The sequence below is a fragment of the Electrona antarctica genome, assembly GCF_951216825.1.
Source record: "Electrona antarctica genome assembly, chromosome: 8".
NCBI classification, from domain to species: Eukaryota; Metazoa; Chordata; class Actinopteri; order Myctophiformes; family Myctophidae; genus Electrona; species Electrona antarctica.
In genome coordinates, this window is record NC_136789.1 from 27,051,569 (window position 1) to 27,073,655 (window position 22,087).

The following is a 22,087-nucleotide window of genomic DNA, read 5'->3' on the forward strand; positions in this document are numbered from 1 at the left end:
TGACATGTGAAGGTGTCCCATAGAAAGCACTGTGCACAGTGAACAGTAGATGTGTTTATGTGAAATAATAATCCATAATGACGTTGCCGGACGATGTGTGACTGTCCAGTTCTCCAGAGGCGCCGCATGGTGTTTGATTGATTGATTGATTGATTGAAGAATTTATTAACAGTTTGCAGAATTACAGTACATTTCAAGCACAAACTCAATACAAAGGCTGTTAACTGTGAGTGGACGACCCAATTAAGCATTACACTTGTTTCCAATAGGGTCCACCATGTTCAAATCATCAAAACATTTAGAGACGTACAAATAGACACTTCTATGTCCAGTGCAACCGCGCCGCGGCCCTGCGCAGCAGGCGCGTATCCTTTGATTGATTGATTGAACATTTTATTAACAGTTTGCAGAATTACAGTACATTTCAAGCACAAACTCAATACAAAGGCTGTCCATGTCCTCCTGTCCTTAATCCACCTGTAAATGTCGATCCCCCGGTGACTATATTTCTCTGCCACATGCAGAAAGTAGCATATGAAACCGCTACCAAAATAAGTATGCATATGGATATGGAAATAAATAATGGATGAAGCTGGACGAATATGTTTTACTGTCAGCTGCACATGCCCTCTTTCAGAAACAAAAGAAAGGAAAATCATGTAGGCCTATGTCGTCTGTTATTTATTACGTTATTACACTGTATAGCCTAATAAGTAATAAAACATAGTAATACAAATGACTATGTAGCAGTAAGTAATCTATGTAGTAAATTAGTCATACTCATCATAGGTCATACTATGGCATATAGAATAGAATCTTAGATGCTTGACATTTTTTGTTTTGTTTTTAGCAAGCGACACCGTTGTACTACACAGCCTAGGACCACCATAGAGTAGGACCACGCGTTAATTTTCTTTTTCCTTTTTGACATACGGAGGCCGCCGTACTGACGTCATCCAAACCCACGTGGTTAATCAAAACATCATGGCGGCTGGCTACAAGTAAGATTATCCACATGACAAATGTTATAACATTGACTGTACACAGGATTGTGACAGGAATGTAAATGATCCAATGTGTTAAGATTACTATTATCATTAATGAAAGTAGAAATGGTTGAAACGTGTGTCCGATTTCATATTGATTGATTGAATACTTTATTAAACAGAAATGCAAACAGCAACAGAGTAAACACTGTCTTAAAACAGCGGTTTTCAACCCTTTTCATATCAAGGCCCATTATGTATTGGGTATTTGAGCCACGGACCACTATTTGATGACATTTAGCCTCAGATCCGAATATTTTGTTGTCATTGGACATTCGATTTTGTCGGCAATTCCATTCTGTATTGATGTTGGTACCATTAGGAGAGATAACAGGCAAACGTTGAAGGGTTGAATTGTGTAGACGTCTTGTAAATAAAGCAATGCAGATGTGTAACAATAATGTAACTCTTGAGAGAGCGTAAAATTAAACCAAGAATGAAGAGATAAAGATCTATAAGGGCCCATTTGGTTAGCAACTCTCCATCATTTAGCTGGGGACCACCGCTGGAACCTCCTCAAGGCCCACTGGTGGTCCCCGGACCACTGGTTGAGAACCACTGTCTTAAAAGGATAACACTGCACACAATGTGCTACTGAAAAGTTTATAAATTGGATATTAGATTATTCATCATAATCATTCATTCAAATATTTTCCTCTGTGACCTAATGAAATATAATATCAAATATCATTGTTGTTGTGTATTAATGATCACGGCATAATTTCTTTGGAATAAATAACCCCCGAATGTGTCTCTCCTCTACACCTCCTCCAGAACTGCTGAGCCACTGGAGTACCACAGAAGTTTTCTGGTGAGTGTAAACTAAAGGCCTATTCATAGTCTGGATTTTCGGTGGTGAGGTGACCACCGCTCCGATGGTGAGGTGACCACCGCTCCGATGGTGAGGTGACCACCGCTCCGATGGTGAGGTGACCACCGGAGCTGTGATAACGTGGAGTGAGTAAAAACAGAGACGGAGAGCGGTGGTTTGCTCTTCACCGCGACTCAGTGACGTCATGTTGTAGTTCGGTGGTCACCTCACCACTGAAAATATTAGACTATGAATAATGCTTCACTCAACACCACGTCAGCACACATTGATCTTCACATTTAAATTTGGATTCTAAACGTTATTTTGGTTATTCAATATGATGTGATTAATAGTTAATTGATTACTAATGGTCTCAAACAGCACAGCAGTACAGCGTTGTTGGTCTTCTGAATTAACCTGCAAGGTTTTTCTCATTCAGAAAGAAAACTGTCGGCCGGATGGAAGGGAACTGTCAGAGTTTAGAACCACAACTCTGAATATAGGTGAGGAACATCACAACACTGCTGTGATTTTCAACACTCTCCCACTCTCAGAGTTACAGACCCATAAGAGTTAATTTGGTTCCAAACTATCATCTAGCTGGGGACCCCCTGGAACTCCCTCAAGGGAACTAAGGCCCCCCTTTGGGAACTAATGCCCTACATCAGGGGTAACCAACCAGGGGTTCGGGAGCTACCAGTAGCTCGCACGAGCCATTCAAGTAGATTGAGGAGTGAGCGGGTGTCAGACTGACAGGCAGCCAGAGTGCCGCGATGGCCCCAGACATGTGTATCGGGCCATCAACTGCAGTTTGTTTGTTCTCTTGTTTGACCGCTATCCCTCGTGTTGTGATGCACAACTTGACTGCGTGCATAATAGTCATGCATATCAGAACAGAACTATGGTATAAAAACCCACAGAGCTAAACAGCCTCTCACTCACTACTATACCTACACAGGCAAGCAGTGACTATTCTACTCTGACTATGGAAAAATACATTTGTCTTAATATTTTGGCATTGATTATATAACTATCAGTAGTTATTCTTATTTAAACTATAGTCTTTGTGTGGATGTGTGCACATGCATTGAGCCTGTCAGAAATCGCAAAAAAACTGTGTTTTTATAAACATAGCCTATTTTAGTGGTAGATCATGGCTTACAATTGGGAAAGAAATGGGCTCTTGGGCTTGAAAAGGTTGGTTACCACTGCCCTACATGATATGCTACAGCGACAAACGAAAGCATCAAAAGTAGCCGTGCTTTGAGCTTGTAGAATGTAGATACTTTAACAGTTTTGGACATAAGAGGGTTCCACCCGACAGAGACGGCATTATACTTTGGTGTACACAATGGTATTACGCAAAAACAGCCAAACTTGTTTTATTGTTTTATAAAATTGGTTTATTGAAATATATATATATTTAATAATCTATTAATAAATCTGATTAACCCATTCAGGCCTGACGTCGAAATTTAAAAAAAAAAAGTTTTCTAAATCATGACAATTTTCGGAAAGATTTGAGGCACATTTTAACGATTTTTCAAAAATAGCAGATCTACAAGCTCATAGCGCGCCACCGGGTGGCGCGCTATGAGCTTGTAGATCTGCTATTTTTCAATAGCTAAATTATAACATAGTTTAAAACACCAAAAGGGGTTCCCGCCCAAAATGGGTTAATGGTTAATGTGATTAAACGCTAACGTGACATGGATGCGTTCCAGGTCTCAATGGATTAACCGTTGTCCTCCACACACAGGCTCCATCTCCACAGCAGATGGCTCTGCGTTGGTGAAGGTTGGAAGCACCACAGTGATGTGTGGGATCAAAGTGGTGAGTCAGTGATGTTACCTAAACCAGGGGTTCTCAACCCGTGGGTCGCGACCCCTCGGGGGGGTCGCCAAATTATTTTACGGGGTCCCCAAATTATTTAAAAAAATAAATAAATTTCATTTTCACGAGTTTTCAAAAATAGCAGACCTACAAGCTCGTAGCGCGCCACTCGGTGGCGCGCTATGAGCTTGTAGATCTGCTATTTTTCAATAGCTAAATTATAACAATGCTTAAAACACCAAAAGGGGTTCTCGCCCAAAATGGTTTAAGGTTATTGTAGCAGTCAATTTATATTGGGTCCCGAGACATTGCCAAAGCATTTCCGGGGGTCCCCGGCCAAAAACGTTGAGAACCCCTGACCTAAACAAATAGCAGTATGTAGGCCTGTGTTGTTCCATTAAAGATGCATCATGTGTGTATTAATAAACCTTAATGTTTCACCAACCAAAGGAGCTGGCAAACCCAACCGTGGAGGCACCTCATAAAGGTTACATTGGTAAGTTCTATTTCTATTGTGCAAGAATCTTTACGTTTGACTTAAGAGTTTTTTATACTAGCGGCGGTGGCTCGGCGGTAGAGAGGCTGGATGGTAACCGTAAGGTTGCCAGTTTAGGCACAGGGCCATGCCAAACAGACAGACAGACAGACAGAGGCTGGATGGTAACCGTAAGGTTGTCAGTTTAGGCACAGGGCCATGCCAAACAGACAGACAGGGCCATGCCAAACAGACAGACAGACAGACACCTGTCCTCACAGAGGGGGCTCACATGAAGCTAACGACACATTACAGAATAAAGTATAGTGAAATTGTATGCATTTTTAGTAGTTCCATATTTTCCGTTATAGAACTCGCCCAAGTCCATGTGTCATGTAGAGAGAGCTAATATAGCAGCAATTCAACCGTTATGTAAGGGATAACGTATGGCTGTGTCGTCATTGTGTAGTCATTGTTGATAGATAAATCACCGATAGCTACTTAATACACAAATTAATAAATTGACCCAAAAGTGACAACAAAACAAAGTATTTCCTTGCTTACGGTAATCAAAGTATTCAAAGTTGGCCCTTGTTGAATATATGGAATAAGTGGACTATAGGCCATATGTTGCAGCATGTATTCACTAATAACAAATCACACCCCGTGTGAACTGAGTGGTGTAAGGTATTATATAGCCTGATCAGCTGTGTTCTGACGTAATGTCTGACGTAATGAAATCAGCATCAACCAATCAGCATCAACCATGCTCATTTTCTTTGCACAGACAGACAAACAAAGCCAGTTGTAGGAGTGGTTTACACCACTCAAAAAAATATTGATAAGAGTCATCTCGGATTTCTCAATCTTTATATATTCTTTTAATCAAATGTGATGCCTTAGTTGTAAATACCTGTGGAAATGCTGTTTCTCTACAGTATGTAGTGGGTAAGATATTGGAAGCTGTCCAAGCCTGTATTGAATGAAATCAGACAATATGAAGTTATGCAATTCTAAAGCTATTGTTTTAATCCCGAAGTTTTCTTTCTTTCCTAACCGGCTATATTCAGCCATTATATCTAATAGCTATATATAGACATATGCCATGATTTTGTGAATGTAACCTTAACTGTACCTTTAATATGGTGTCATTGACATTGTCAAAATGTGCGTGTGCGTGCGTGTGTTCCAGTGCCCAACGTGGACCTGCCACCACTGTGTTCCTCTCGATTTCGTCCGGGACCACCGGGAGAACAGGCGCAGGCCGCTAGTCAGTTTATGGCTGATATCATTGAAAGGTACCAAGTTACCAACGTATCACACACACACACACACACACTAGGCATTCACTTCTAGTCATTTTTATGAATTGTGGAAGAAAGATTGTGGAAGAAAAATAATGAATAAAAAATAAGTCAGAAGTGGGATTGATTTGGCTGTTAACCCATTTAGGCCTGACGTCGAAATTTAAAAAATGTCTTCAAAATCCTGATAGTTTTCTGAAAAACCTTGTTTCTGTATCAGTGGTGCTCAATATTTCATGTCAAGGTCCCCAAAAAATATATGTAATATGCCTCCACCCCCCCATCTGAAAATATGTTGTTCCAGGGACCTCCCCAGAAGCAAAGATTTGAGTTCAAAACGTTCACTGTAATAATATATATTCAAAGATTTGAGGCACATTTTCAAGATTTAAAAAAAATAGCAGACCTACAAGCTCGTAGCGCGGCACTCGGTGCCGCGCTATGAGCTTGTAGATCTGCTATTTTTCAATAGCCAAAGCATAACATAATGCTTTAAAACAGGGGTCTGCAACCTTTTTGACATGAAGTGCCATGTTTTCATTTTCTTGATAATCAGTGTGCCGTATCGACATAAAGTTTAATTATGTCACCACATCAACATTTTATATTTCCATCTGATTTTGATTGTCCATAGGCTCTACATAACCTTTTTATGTGGCCTATTTTCTTTCACACAGACTCAGATCCCAGAGTTTGAGTGAATGTAGAATTATGTGCAGGGTGTCATTTATATGTGAGTGGACTTCATTTCACAGACTAAACTTTTTGGAATACTTCTTAATATTAAAATAAAAGATCTCTCTCACACACTTATGCCAGAGTGCCAGTGACCACCCTCCCCTGTGCCAATGTTGGCACCCGTGCCTGAGGTTGCCTACCCCTGCTTTAATCCATTGAGACCTGGAACGCATCCATGTCACGTTAGCGTTTAACCACATTAACCATTAACCCATTTTGGGGCGGGAACCCGTTTTGGTGTTTTAAACATTGTTATAATTTAGCTATTGAAAAATAGCAGATCTACAAGCTCATAGCGCGCCACCGAGTGGCGCGCTATGAACTTGTAGGTCTGCTATTTTTGAAAAAAAGTTAAAATGTGCCTCAAATCTTTCCGAAAATTGTCATGATTTAGAAAACTTTTTTTTTTTTAATTTCGACGTCAGGCCTGAATGGGTTAAAACACCAAAAGGGTGTTCCCGCCCAGAATGGATGAATAATCCATTTCCTTTGGTGTTGTAGCTCTGAGGTGATCCAGACGGAAGACCTGTGCATTGAAAAAGGAAAGGTACGCTCACCGTCTTTGTTGTCGCCGTTAAAGGATCACTTCACCACTTTTCAACCTGTCTTCATATAATTGGTCCTCACTAATGATCATGAGAAAATACCACATTTGTTTTCTGCTCAGTCCGTGTCTCATGGGAGGGCTGTGGGCAGTTCAGAAACCCGTCCACCGGTGACATCATCGATGGGGAATCCAAGCTAATAGAAACTGCAGGTTTTCTATTCCTGAAAAGTTGCAATGCGAAAATGGAAGCCATCGTTGTCCCGATAATAAAATACTAAATATGTTTTCAAAAACATATTGTTTAAAAAAAAATCTGCCTAATGATGATGTCACTGGTGGACGGACTGCCCACAGCCCTCCTATGAGACACAGGCCGAGTAGAAAAAAATGGTGGTATTTTATCATGAACATTAGTGAGGACCAATTATATGAAGATAGGTTGAAAAGTGGTGAAGTGGTCCGTTAAATCACAACCTATGAATTGGCGACTTTTTCTATTTCATTAATCAAATTGAGTGTTTTTTCTGTATAGTTTTACATGTTTAATGCAATCAGCAAATTTAAATTCTAATTTAATTTTTTAATCGACTAGTCTGAACTTAATAATTCATAATTCAATAGTTGTGATGTAACTTAATTATATTTTTATTTATTTATTATTTATTATTATTATACATTTTGAGCCATTGTTCCTGATGCTGGGTTTCAGCTCTGCTGGGTCGTATACTGTGACCTCATGTGCCTCGATTATGACGGGAACTTGCTGGACGCTTGTATCATTGCCCTGCTGGCTGCCCTGAAGAACAGTAAGTCCCTGCAGATTAACGTGGTTCTACACAATCAATCTCCATTTCAGACTCTTAATAGGTCCAAATAAAAAACAGTTTACGAAACACAACCTCATTACCGTGAACTAGGGCATTCACTTCTAGTCATTTTTACTAGTTGACTAGTTGCCTAGTTTACTAGTCGACTAGTTGTTTAACTACCTATTATGTAAAAAAAAAAAAAAAATGTTTTAATAAATATTTGTACATTGAAAAACTGTGTACATGGTGACTAACTATAATCTACTTGATCTTGAGGCCTACAAAATCGGGGGGAAAAAATAAAAAAATAAACTTTATTTGTTATCAACTAGTACCAACAAGGTCGACTAGTGGATTTACTAGTCGACTAGTAAACTAGTCGACTAGTTGCTTAATGCCCTACCGTGAACTGCTATCTGTTTCAGCGCAACTTCCAGAGGTCACCATCAACACAGAGACATGTGCACCCGCAGTGAACTTTGAGAAAAGAAGTGGTCTGCGAATTCACAAGCACCCTATCAGCACCTCCTTCTGCATCTTTGACGAGTAAGTCAATGATTCTTTTTAAAAGACCCCAACAAGTGTTCCATCCTCGGTAAGCCCGCATGCCGCACCTAATTCCAACACACCTTGCTTGTTTGTGATGGCTTAGTGGCGGGTGGAAGACAGGGTTAAGCACATATCAATGGGATTGGTATAGTCCAGGGGTTCTCAACCCGTGGGTCGCGACCCCTCGGGGGGTCGCCAAATTATTTTAGGGGGTCCCCAAATTATTAAAAAAATAATAAAAAAAGTTTTTTTTTTTAATTTTATTTTCACGATTTTTCAAAAATAGCAGACCTACAAGCTCGTAGCGCGCCACTCGGTGGTTTAAGGTTATTGTAGCAGTCAATTTATATTGGGGGTCGGGCGGGGCGGGGGTCCCGAGACATTGCCAAAGCATTTCCGGGGGTCCCCGGCCAAAAACGTTGAGAACCCCTGGTATAGTCAAAGAGACAGTGCCCTCATACCTGTCTTGTGGGTCACTCACTTTCTTCAAAGTGAGTGACACCCACAGCCACAACACTAGAGGGAGCAACCATGATCTGGAACCACCCACATTTAGAACAACCCTGACACCATCCATTAATTAAAGGATGTATAATACTGGTTTCTTTCAAAATTGGCTTGATATAAACTAATCTATCAGGAGTCAGGAGACTACAAGGAGATGCTGTGTTTTTCCTGGAAACAATTCCCTAGGGCTTTTTAATGTTATCATTTTAGCCTTAATGTCCTACTGTACCACATGCTGTTTAAATGTCTGACTAGTAAAGTATTCGATCAAGTACTCAATAGCTTAAAGCTAAAATTTCTGCTTCAAAGATGCTGTCCATCTGGTGACTAGTCTTGCGTGGCCAGACTGTTGCCTCCCACAATTTTCAAATGCTTCCGGTCATATAGGCCCAATCCCAATCCACTCCCTTGCTGACTCAATGAGCCCTCACTGACTTAGCTGCGCGTTCATGTGAAGTCTGCGAGGGCTTGAGGGATGTCCCATTTGAAATCGGTAAGTCAGTGGGCTCAGCCCCGCCCCTTTATGTGCCCTTTGCCAAAGTCAGCATCGATGCTGACTTTAGCTGACTTTGGCAAAGAAATTACCCACAGTTCATAGCGTTACCAGGGGAATGAGGGGGATCCTCCGAACGTCAATCATTTAAGTATGCAAATTAGTTATTTACCGCGGTTAGAATGTCAACAAACACAATAGTGCTTTCTCACTGTTCTCAAAGGGAGACGGAATTGAAGGATAGGCTATATATTTAATAACAATAATAATAATAAGGGAAACATGATGAGAAATGACTAATGAGCAAAGTAAAATAATATGGAAATGCAATTTATGATGAATATTATTATATATGAATATTACAACCCCTATCACACAGGAAAGTGTATTTATGAAACTAATAATAAAACGACATAAATAGACATGATAGACATGTCATGCATGTAGGCACTGGCTGTGAATAAGGACAGGTTTTATAAAGTGATGCAAAGTGTCATGAATGGCACTCATCTTCAAAGTGCTGTCCCATTCCTTTCACAACAATTTGGAGCCCTTGCAACCTCTCACCCTCAAGCACTTATACAGCTGACGTCACTAAAGTCAATGAGGGCTCAGGGCTTGAGGGAGGCAATTGGGATTGGGCCATAGAGCGTCGCAGTCCCGCCTCCTACCCTGGACCAGGAAATGAAACCCAATGCATTTTCCTCATAGACATTTCTTAAAGTATTTATTTAAAGACGTTTACGCTGCGGACAAAGCCAACTCATGACAAAACAAACAATATTTTGGACCAAACAAATAATTAGAAAGAAGAAAACAACTGCAGGTTACAACACTTTTTTTGTTTTTCTTCTTTGTAATTATTTGTTTGGTCCAAAATATTGTTTGTGTTGTCATGAGTTGTCACGACTCGAGTGGGCTTTGTCCGCGGCGTAACCGTATTTAAATAAATACTTTAAGAAATGTCTATGGGAAAAATGCATTGGGTTTCATTTCCTGGTCCAGGGTAGGAGGCGGGACTGCGACGCTCTATAGTCTGGAGCACAGAATCTCCAAGATTCATGATCAAGCGATAAAGTGGATGTGAAGCCACATCCCCACTTCCGCTTAGTCTTTACAGTCATGCAAATGTATGTATGTAAACACAGTTCTGAATGATGCATATAGTGCTTTTATCCAAAGCGCTTTTCATAGATTTCATGTGCATTACACCAAGGTGGAGGAAACGATGCAAGGCACTAACCTGTGTTAACAGTGAAACTCTATCCAATATCACGTTGTAGCTCCATCCTGTTTGTGGACCCCACGGTAGACGAGGAGATGTTGTCAACCGCTCAGCTCACTGTGGTGATGGACGAGGACGACCGTCTCTGCTCCGTCCACAAGCCAGGTGAAAAGATGCTTTCGATGTGTACTGGTGGCATGGGCCAGGGACCCTTACTCCATGTCACAGGGTGTTCTGTATCAATGTGTACTGGTGGCATGGGCCAGGGACCCTTACTCCATGTCACAGGGTGTTCTGTATCAATGTGTACTGGTGGCATGGGCCAGGGACCCATACGCCATGTCACAGGGTGTTCTGTATCAATGTGTACTGGTGGCATGGGCCAGGGACCCATACTCCATGTCACAGGGTGTTCTGTATCAATGTGTACTGGTGGCATGGGCCAGGGACCCATACTCCATGTCACAGGGTGTTCTGTATCAATGTGTACTGGTGGCATGGGCCAGGGACCCTTACTCCATGTCACAGGGTGTTCTGTATCAATGTGTACTGGTGGCATGGGCCAGGGACCCTTACTCCATGTCACAGGGTGTTCTGTATCAATGTGTACTGGTGGCATGGGCCAGGGACCCATACTCCATGTCACAGGGTGTTCTGTATCAATGTGTACTGGTGGCATGGGCCAGGGACCCTTACTCCATGTCACAGGGTGTTCTGTATCAATGTGTACTGGTGGCATGGGCCAGGGACCCTTACTCCATGTCACAGGGTGTTCTGTATCAATGTGTACTGGTGGCATGGGCCAGGGACCCTTACTCCATGTCACAGGGTGTTCTGTATCAATGTGTACTGGTGGCATGGGCCAGGGACCCATACTCCATGTCACAGGGTGTTCTGTATCAATGTGTACTGGTGGCATGGGCCAGGGACCCTTACTCCATGTCACAGGGTGTTCTGTATCAATGTGTACTGGTGGCATGGGCCAGGGACCCATACTCCATGTCACAGGGTGTTCTGTATCAATGTGTACTGGTGGCATGGGCCAGGGACCCATACTCCATGTCACAGGGTGTTCTGTATCAATGTGTACTGGTGGCATGGGCCAGCGACGTGCGCGTATATCTTTTCTACGTCCGAGCATAGACATGGTAACGCCCCGCCTGCCTCTGATTGGCCTACCGACACTGCCAACCTTACCAGAGTTTCCTCCGAGGTGGAAGATACAATTTACAATTTAGGCATTTAGCAGACGCTCTTAATCCAGAGCGACTTACATTAGGCAGGAACAAAAGTATGGGAATACATCACATATATAAAATGCATTTATCAAGAAACGTGCGTAAGAATGTAACTAGAACATAATGACACTATACATATTAACTATACATATATACTATACTATGCTATACATATGTAGGCTACTATGATGTGCTATGACTATATACAATGCAATTATTGTGCTGTCTACATGACATGCTATAAGTCTGTTTCAAATGCTATCTAAGTCTAAAAAGTGCTATCTAAGGGGGTAGGATAAGTGCTATGGGCCATGATGGAGTCTGAAAAGGTGGGTCTTCAGACTACGGCGGAATACATGCTGCAGAGATACATGCTGGATAGTCTGCCCGAGGTTACTCCGTGGTGGGAAATAAATAAAGTACGATATAATACAAGAGAATGACAGCTTGGCACGCACGACAGTAACATTTATTTTTGTAGAAGAGGCAAACTAATATTGTTTCTGCCGTTGGCCTGTTTATTTGTATACATGTGTAAACTTATTATTGTACTGTAAAAAGGTCTCTTTTCCGTTGATCTTTATCAGTATAATAGTATATTAGTTTACTATAATTAATACCTTGATCTTTATCCTTTTTAGTATAATGGTATTAGTTTACTATAATTAATACCTTGATCTTTATCTTTTTTAGTATAATGGTATTAGTTTACTATAATTAATGCCTTGATCTTTTTTTAGTATCGGACAGGCAAGACGGGCTGTGTCAGTAGGCCAATCAGAGGCAGGCGGGGCGTTACCATGTCTATGCTCAGTGTCAGTAGGCCAATCAGAGGCAGGCGGGGCGTTGCCATGTCTATGCTCGGACGTAGAATAGATATACGCGGGACGTGCACACATAGACATCAAAGGGGGCTTGAGCCCCTGCCCTTTTACCAGTCTGTAAAACAACTGCCCTCTCCAGACCATGAATGAAAATGCCTCTCCTTTCCATGCCATTCCGGAAGGCAGCATTCAGGAGAATAGCTTTTTTTCCTCTATTTTCTTTTTTTTATAAATCCATGTCGTACACCGCATCTCCAGTAGATAAGAGTGCTGCGTTGCGACCCCAAAATAGCTGATCTACAAGCTCTCAACGCGTCACAAGCGCTACGAGCTTGTAGATCTGCTATTTTTGAAAGATCGTGAAAATGTGGCGCAAATCTTTGAATATATATTCTTTCAGAGCAAACGTTTCAAAGCTTTGCTTCAGATGAGGGTTGGCGGCCAATTACATATAGTTTTTGGAGTCCTTGACATGAAAAACCACTGACAAACATAGGGTTTTTCAGAAAACTGTCCGGATTTAGAAGGCATTTGTAGAATAGTCCTCAGGTCAAAATGGGTTAACCCATTTTGGGTGGGAACCCCCTTTGGTGTTAGAATTATGTTATGCTTTAGCTATTGAAAAATAGCAGACCTACAAGCTCGTACGTACGAGCTTGTAGGTCTGCTATTTTTGAAAAATCGAAGAACGACTGACATAGAAACATAGCTTTTTCAGAAAACTGTCAGGATGTAGAAGACATTTTTAGAATCTGATCTCAGGTCAAAATGGCTTAATCTCTTGTCTTCCACTCAGGTGGGACATCGCTGTCTGCAGAGAAGCTGCAGGAATGCATCAGCCGGGCCACCACACGCCACAGAGAGATCCGCAAACTCATCGACAAAGTCGCACAGAGTGTCAAGGCAGCGGCATGAATACAAAAGAAATCCACAGACACTTTTTGTTTTATCTAAAAGTTGTATTTTCCACTGTCAATATATATTTCCTTTTCATTTTTTTTCATAACAATAAAACTGCTGACAAAAGACAGTCTTTAAAAAAATTATTCCTCAGTGTCCGGGAATGCCTCTCTCTCTCACTCACTCACACAACACAAACACTCCATTCGCTTGACATTTGTGAAGAATACAGTCATAGATCCTGGACTAATTAAAAGGAAATGCTTTTTTTTTTTCTCATCAAAATATGCTGTACAAAAAACAGACACGCTGTGTTGCATGTATGGGCCTGGGTTCAGCCCTGCACAGGGTTTTCGTTAGAGCAAATGGTTCTCAACTTTTCAGGCCGCGACCCACCCCCAAAATCATATTTGAACTGGGGACCCCAACCCTGACAAGCACTTGGAATCGTTTAGAGTTGAGACATTATATTTTGTTTTACTCGGTTCCACAGAAATAGTGAAAATAGCCTATCTACAAGCTCACAACACGAAACGTTGTAGATTGGCTAGTTTTAAAATTTTGGCTCTTATTTGACAACCAAAGTTTGATCAGTCTATAGTATAGTTAGTTAGATTTTATGGGGGGGGGGTATTAAAAAGGTCTTAAAAGTCCTTAAATTCTCTCTTAACTGACCCCCAGGGGGTCCCGAGCCTCAGTGAGGGGACTCCCCCCAGGGGGTCCCGAGCCTCAGTGAGGGGACTCCACCCAGGGGGTCCCGAGCCTCAGTGAGGGGACTCCACCCAGGGGGTCCCGAGCCTCAGTGAGGGGACTCCACCCAGGGGGTCCCGAGCCTCAGTGAGGGGACTCCACCCAGGGGGTCCCGAGCCTCTGGTTGAGAACCAGTGAATTAGCGCAGACTTCCCAACAGACGTTATAAAGAGGTAGAGCGGCCGGCAGCCCCATCAGGCACTACTCTGAAGACCCAAATTAGCATGGCTAAGAATGTACCGACAGTGTGTCTCTAAGAATGTACACCGGCAGTGACCGACAGTGTGAATCTCCCCAACAGTGTTGCTCACCAGATAAAACAGACCTGCAAGGTGACGAGTAGGGTTGCCAACTACCTTGAAATTCAAACGCGCCCCTTACTTCTAAGATAAATCAGACCCGTCTGAAGTGAGTGGTGCTGTACTGTACTGTACTGTACTGTACTGTACTGTACAAGCCCTCCTCCCTGGCCTGTGTGTGTCAGGCTGTGCAACAGTGACACTTGGTGGTGAACAAACGCTATTTTTCGTGCTCGGACCCAGGGACACACACATAGCTGTCTATAAAAAAAGATGAGGGACCCACAGAAAAAGTTCAAAACTCACTGTATACATGTACAGTTTTTCCAGATATTATATTAACCACTTGAACCCAGCCATTGCAGATGGTGTTGCGAGCTTGTAGATCGGCTATTTCTGGCAAAGATTGTACACAGAAAAAAGCGGTGCAAGTACAGAGACAACTCGGGTCCAGTTTACTAAATCCAGAGGGTTTAAGTGTAACCTGTATTATAGTATACGTATATGAGCTGTTTCAACTTGGTAAGATGTGTCCTTATCAGTTCAATAAGTCTTTGTTTCCAAATAAGGGACGATTCCTTATTTCAAGGGTTGGTTAGCAACACTAGTTACGAGTTGCGTTTGCTTTGTAACCTTGCAGATCGGTTATTTTGGGCAACTGACTCCCTCGTGCGACGGATTACAGATTAATCTCAACACTCCGGACTTTGCTGCGTAGCTCTTTCGTTGGTGGAGTTCCGGAGCTACGGCTGATGATGCTCAGGGAAGAGTTCTTCTACCTGAGGGTCAACTCAGCGAGCGCAGGAGTGATTTTAGTCGTTGGGTTAATCTCGGTTGATGTGGTTTCTGCAGAGGGACGTTTCTCAGAGAAGGTTAATGTGTAATGGACCCCCCTTCCCCTCCCCACCACCTTTACTGTATAAGAACCCTTTTATATGAAGTCCAATTTCCGTTAAAAAATTACGAATAATGTTCCTTTAAAGTCCAGGTCCCCCCCCCCCCTGTGTTCTAAAAATAAATGATCCCGTCCCTCCGTTGTGGTCCAGGGTTCTCCAAATAAAACCCCGGACACATAGAAAAACCATGACAATTATTAATTCTCAGCTACAAAAAAAAAAAAAAAAAAGGACAGAAAATGTTATTTGTTTTTGTTGTCGTCTGGTCTCCACGGAGACAAAACGAGTAGCACAGCATGGTTCATTCATATCCTGATGATGTTTGTGTGTGAGTGAGTGTGTGTGGTCGGGGTAGAAGGGTTTTTGTGTGTGTGTGTGAGTGATTGCGTTGTTCTTCGTCACGTTTTGGGTAGTGGCTGCGGCACGCTCCTCTTCCTCTTACTTCTTGGTTGGTTGGCGGTATGCTGCCGCGCCGCCGCCAGCTGTGGAGCCACCGCCCCCATAGCCATTTGCTGCTGCTGCTGCATTTGGTGCTGCAAGAATTGCAACTGTCACCGAGGAGAGGAAGAAGAAGAGTTTGGGTTCAACCAGTGTTGTTTTCGTCGACTAAAACTAAGACGAAAATTATTCGTCGACTACCTTTTTCCACTGACAAAAACTAAATGGAAACTACATGAAAACTAAGCTATGATGACTAAAACTAAGACTAAATATACTGACGATTTCGTCGACAAATAAAAACTAGACTAAAATGTTAGGAAGGGACTAGTGGACAAGAGATCCAGTATAAGTCATTTAACACTTTGTTGCATGCTGAAAATAGCAGATCTACAAGATCACAACGCGTCGCAGCGCGACGCGTTGTGAGCTTGTAGATCTGCTATTTTCACCAAGTGAAAAAAACAGTCATTACGACGGGATCAAGACCCACCAAAATACATTTGGTTCGACTAAATCAACCGTAGATTTAGTCGACTAAAACTAGACTAACACTAAAACATTCCGGGTGACTAAAATGTGACTAAAACTAAATGAAAACTATTCAAGAGACTATGACTAAAACTGAAATCAAAATTTGCTGCCAAAAACAACACTGCAACTGACGTGAGCAACGACAGTACGAGTACAGCAACTTGCAATGGGCCTGTTTTTCAAGATGCTTAAGTTGTGGCAAATCTGCAAAAAAAATACTTACCACTAGCTTTCTACACATATGTGTTCATAAAGGTGTCTACTATCACAGAGAAAATTGTTCCAACCCAACTCCCTTGGGAAACATTGTGACAGCTGCTGAAAGTTGGGGTACCATTATCAACCAATATAAGGCAAAACATTCCAAATTTCATTATACTTTAAGTAGCATGTGACATGTCAAACTAGATGTTTTTCAAGATTCTGAATCCATTGCAAGCATTAGTTTTGCACAAAAAACACTCCTTTGCCTAAAAATGCCCATAGCCGTCATCACAAGTGGCTATGGCCCAAGGAGTATTTTCGTGCAAAACTCATGCTTGGAATGGATTCAGCATCATGAAAACCCCCTAGTTTGACATGTCACATGCTACTTAAAGTATAATGAAATTTGGAATTCTTTGCCTTATATTGGTTGATAATGGTACCCCAACTTTCAGCAGCTGTCACAGAGTTTCCCAAGGGAGTTGGGTTGGAACAAATTTCTCTGTGATAGTAGACACCTTTATGAACACATCTGTGAAGAAAGCTAGTGGTAAGCATTTATTTTGCAGATGTGCCACAACTTAAGCTAACTTTACCCAACTACTAGCTTACTTCAAAAAAAGTGATAAATGCCTACACAGGCACAACACCAGAGGGAGCTACTGATCTCATTCCCACCAGATTCGGCACAAGCATGGGGATGAATTATTTCTAATATTATGCCACCACAATATGGAATGCCCTACCACCAGCCATCACAATCGTTGTGTACTGTATAACTGTACATCAGTACAAAACTGTAATTGAAAGTATTAAATCAATCAATCAAAGCTTGTGTTTCTCTGTAACATCACTGTTAACCCATTCTGGGCGGGAACCCCTTTTGGTGTTTTAAACATTGTTATAATTTAGCTATTGAAAAATAGCAGATCTACAAGCTCATATCGCGCCACCGAGTGGCGTGCTACGAGCTTGTAGGTCTGCTATTTTTTGTAAAATCGTGAAAATATTTATTTCAGAAAACTGGAGGATTTAGAATTTCTTTTTTTAAAATTTTGAGGTCAGGCCTAATTTAAAGTGGTTTAAGTGGCACATGAGAATCAATCAAGCCCTTGTGTGTGTGTGTGTGTGTGTGTGTGTGTGTGTGTGTGTTTCTGCAGTGCAGTATAAACAACCAATGTTCTCCATAGATCCTTTGTAGCGCACACTTTAGCAATGTTGTACAATAACTGATCTACAAGCCAAGTAATAACCCATCACAATTCACTGTCAGCTTTTAAATCAGTCATTTAAATCTGCAAGCGACTGCCGTGCGATTGATTATGAAGCAAGCATTATTCCTTGATCACTTACCCTGCTGTTGGTTTACCAAGGTTCATAGTGCTTACTACCTCAACCTTGTACTGTAAGTTTGCTAAAATACCAACGTTGACAATAAGGGCCTTTCTCGGCCCCACCCCTCTCCAATTGTTTATATTGCGTTTAGGATCCAAGATGGCCGCAGCACCAGGAGGGGGTGGCCTTACTGGGCTGCGTTCACACATTCAAGACACCTGTCTTGAGTCTGTCTTGTGTCTGTGTATAATGGCCGCTCCAATGCATTTCCAATGGAAGCCCATCTTGGGGCTTCCATTGGAAGAGGGGTGGGGCCCAGAAAGGCCCTTATTGTAGTGTTAACTTGTGTTCCGGTGAATAAAGTGATCTACAACTGAATAAACGTCCTGTTTATTAAGACCTAGTCAACAGTAGGGCCCCCACAACTTGTGGGGCAGCGTTCCAACAGCTGACGGTTGTTCATGACAAGCTTTTCCCAGACCTTCAACTCAATATGTGGCGCTATAAAAACAGTCTGTGAAGGGTTGGTTATGAGTTAGTGAAGCTGCGCTGAAGCCTGGTAGGACAGTTTGAAGAGGAGACAAGGGGCTTGCTGGGCTCTGTGCATCAACTGTAGCCTGACAACTTCTGATCTCTACAGCAAAGCTCATACCAGTATCCGTTTTTTTGCCGTATGCTTCCATCAAAAGCATGGCGAAAACAGCAGATGATGTTTTTAGTTGCAAAATCCAATTCCATAAGGAATAAATCAAGTCAAATCAACATGCAGTCGCTTTTCCCAGCGCCAAAAGGAAAAGCGTGTTTAATGCATTTAGATTTTAGAATGTGTGCAGCATGGTTTGTGCCAATAGATGGCATATTGACTCGCAGCAAGGCATCAGATTTAAGCCAGAAACACAAATGACGCTTTAGGGGAAACCTAGAAATCGTAATCTACAGTTGTGCACAAAGTCTATGGGCTGCAGTAGGAAGTGAGAGAGCAAGAGGGGGGTGGGGAGACGGGGTCGTGTTGGGGGGGTGGGGCAGGAAAACGGTCAAGCAGGACCAGTGTTTGACACTTCAAACACTTCAACCCCACACAGAAAACACTACAAAAACAATGTTTACAGATATATTCAAATGGTAAAAATCAGCCACCCTTACATGAAGGAGAATATATATTATATTCAATGTTTAAATATATACGTATAGATATCTATTATCTGTATAATTTCGACCTCACATTTTGATTGGCTGAGTACCAACATCGAAAGGTAACTCTCCACCACACCGACGTTGCTGGCGGTAAGTGTTGGAAAGCGTCTGTTGCCCAAATTCTGGTGAATGTGCGTGTGGGTACAGACAGTACACTATCGTGTCAGGTTGCAAGTTGTAGGGAAGCGTCGAAAGCCGACCGAGCAAGTTGGGTCGGTTTTCGACAGTTTCAAAGCAGCAGGCAAAAGATATCAAGCCATAGGCTATTTTTTAGCACTATAGTAGCCATCTGTCGGTGTCAGTTCTTTTCAACCCTTCCAACCGATCTCACGACTTCATTGGACTGACAGTCTGCAGTAATCTGTAGTCGTCTGTTTGGTGGAGACTAGAGCTACCTCAACGATAAGAGCACTGCATCTCTTTATACCCAGCCTTAATTACCTTATTTATACCATTATTATTATATTATTATAACCTAGCAACTGCATTAAATAACCAGCATCAGTTTGCTATTGTCATCAAATCTATTGTTTTGTATGAGACGGCAATGTGGGGTACTTCACATCTCAATGTGGGGTACTTCACATCTCAATGTGGGGTACTTCACATCTCAATGTGGGGTACTTCACATCTCAATGTGGGGTACTTCACATCTCAATGTGGGGTACTTCACATCTCAATGTGGGGTACTTCACATCTCGCTTTGGAAAAGAAAACACCAGCTTTCATCATCCAGCGTAACCACTAAGGATGCACAATATAGACATTTTGGGATGATATCCAATATAACCAATTATTTCCATGTGGTGACCGGTATTGCTATACCGTCACAGGTATGATGACCGATATATCCTGCATCATTAGTAAAACCAGAGCAAAAAAACCCCAAACAAACAAGCATGCAGCTCAGCAACTGTGCTTTAGTAAAGTCAGCAACTTCAAACTCAACACCTCCAATACCATACATTATGCTTACTGTATGTTACATTGGTTACTGTATGTCTTATGCCTACAATGTATCATGTTTTAATCATTTATTTGAATAATTAAAGCTGCTATAAGCAATAGTATGTCAAAATATTAATGACCTTTTTATTTTTTAGGTATTCAGACAGCCAGCAATGGGTAGAACGCTCCCAAAAAAAAGTAGTCTCTGTGACACATCTAGGGGCCGTAATCTGCATTCAAATATGTTCCTAGAAGCTTTGTCATTGGTTGGAAAAAAACCCGGTCGCAGTGACTAACCAATCAGGAAGCAGACAGGCAAATCGACCAATGACAAAGCTTCTAGAAAAATATTTGAATGCAGATTGTGTCCCCTAGATGTGTCACAGAGACTACATTTTTTTGGGTAGCATTCTACCCATTGCTGGCTGTCTGAATACCAAAAAATTCAAACAAGGTCATTACAAATTTGACATATTATTGCTTATAGCAGCTTTAAAGCATTTAAATTAAGCACTTGGCGATAAAAGCTTAGTTCTGTGTTGAACACACTGTTACTGGTGGTTGGCCACTGTCATCACTATGTCAAACCAAACAACGCAACATGGGAGTGTTATGAATGTGTGAAATTGAAAAACTGAAATAACCAAATGAATAGGGGGTGATGATGATGATGATGAAGAAGATGATGGAGGAGGATTTATTTATTTAAGTATAGTATTGATTATTATTACAAAACATACATTAACCACTTCAGCCTAAAAACTTGTGAAACGGGACATTCTGCATCCTTTTGGTACTTTAAGTACATTTTGTTATCAATACCTTTGTACTTTTACTCAAGTAAACTTTGAATTCCAGACTTTTACTTACTAACAGACTCAGTATTTCTACATTGTACTTTTTCCACCACTGGTGTGAAGCGCTCCTTATATTAGTTCCTATAGACGGTTTCATCCTAAAGCCCTAACCACACCAAAAGGTCAAGGCGGTTTTAGCGTTGTCCCTGCGGTGTGATATGCCTTGTTGCATGTTGACCTACGTTGTCCCTAGTGATTCAACACATGGAATTCAATGGCCCAAACCACACCAAAGGGTCGAGACTGTTAGCGTTAACTCCTTGCAACCGTTTTGTACCCAAGGAGTTGCATGGCGACCCTTTGGTGTGGTTAGGGCTTTAGGCTCTCATGTTGCTGAGAGACAATAGAGCGTCACAGTCCCGCCTCCTACCATGGACCAGGAAATGATTCTCCGTTCATTTTCCTCATAGACATTTCAGAAAGTATTTATTTAAAGACGTTTACGCCGCGGACAAAGCCAACTCGAGTCGTGACAAATCATGACAACAAACACAATTTTTTGGGCCGAACAAATAATTAGAAAGAAGAAGAAAACGGCAGGTTACAACACTTTTTTTGTTGTTTTTCTTCTTTGTAATTATTAGTTTGGTCCAAAATATTGTTTGTGTTGTCATGAGTTGTCACGACTCGAGTTGGCTTTGTCCGCAGCGTAACCGTCTTTAAATAAATACTTTAAGAAATGTCTATGGGAAAAATGCATTGGGATTCATTTCCTGGTCCATGGTAGGGGGCGGGACTGCGACGCTCTATACCAATGGGACACAATTTCACCTGGACAGATGTGGTTTTGTAGGAATGCGTGCTTCTGTTCTGTACAACAAGGCAAGCGTGCAGACTGCACACAGCATCAGGCTGTGAGCACTGTGAGGTGTGCAGACTGCACACAGCATCAGGCGTGAGCAGCGTGAGGTGTGCAGACTGCACACAGCATCAGGCGTGAGCACCGTGAGGTGTGCAGACTGCACACAGCATCAGGCTGTGAGCAGCGTGAGGTGTGCAGACTGCACACAGCATCAGGCTGTGAGCACCGTGAGGTGTGCAGACTGCACACAGCATCAGGCTGTGAGCAGCGTGAGGTGTGCAGACTGCACACAGCATCAGCCTGTGAGCACCGTGAGGTGTGCAGACTGCACACAGCATCAGGCTGTGAGCACCGTGAGGTGTGCAGACTGCACACAGCATCAGGCTGAGAGCACCGTGAGGTGTGCAGACTGCACACAGCATCAGCCTGTGAGCACCGTGAGGTGTGCAGACTGCACACAGCATCAGGCTGTGAGCAGCGTGAGGTGTGCAGACTGCACACAGCATCAGGCGTGAGCAGCGTGAGGTGCGT

At 42.2% G+C, this 22,087-nt stretch overlaps 2 protein-coding genes across 4 annotated transcripts in view; one reads left to right on the forward strand and one right to left on the reverse strand.

Moving 5' to 3' along the window:
* Positions 1–910: 910 nt before the first annotated feature.
* exosc8 (exosome component 8) lies at positions 911–13,432 on the forward strand. The gene is made up of 11 exons (XM_079507892.1): positions 911–1,001; positions 1,821–1,857; positions 2,297–2,360; positions 3,617–3,690; positions 4,141–4,186; positions 5,358–5,463; positions 6,709–6,754; positions 7,464–7,560; positions 7,989–8,109; positions 10,396–10,502; positions 13,196–13,432. The coding sequence occupies exons 1-11, from the start codon at positions 985–987 to the stop codon at positions 13,312–13,314; spliced, it is 834 nt and encodes a 277-aa protein (XP_079364018.1). The 5' UTR covers positions 911–984; the 3' UTR covers positions 13,315–13,432.
* A 1,919-nt stretch (positions 13,433–15,351) lies between these two features.
* Positions 15,352–22,087, reverse strand: part of supt20 (SPT20 homolog, SAGA complex component) — a 41,036-nt gene continuing 34,300 nt past the window's right edge. For all 3 annotated transcript variants that reach the window (XM_079507890.1, XM_079507891.1, XM_079507889.1), the window contains one exon: positions 15,352–15,792. In XM_079507890.1, the coding sequence (XP_079364016.1) occupies positions 15,643–15,792 (150 nt within the window). In that variant the 3' untranslated portion in view covers positions 15,352–15,642. The remainder of the gene's footprint in view (positions 15,793–22,087) is intronic.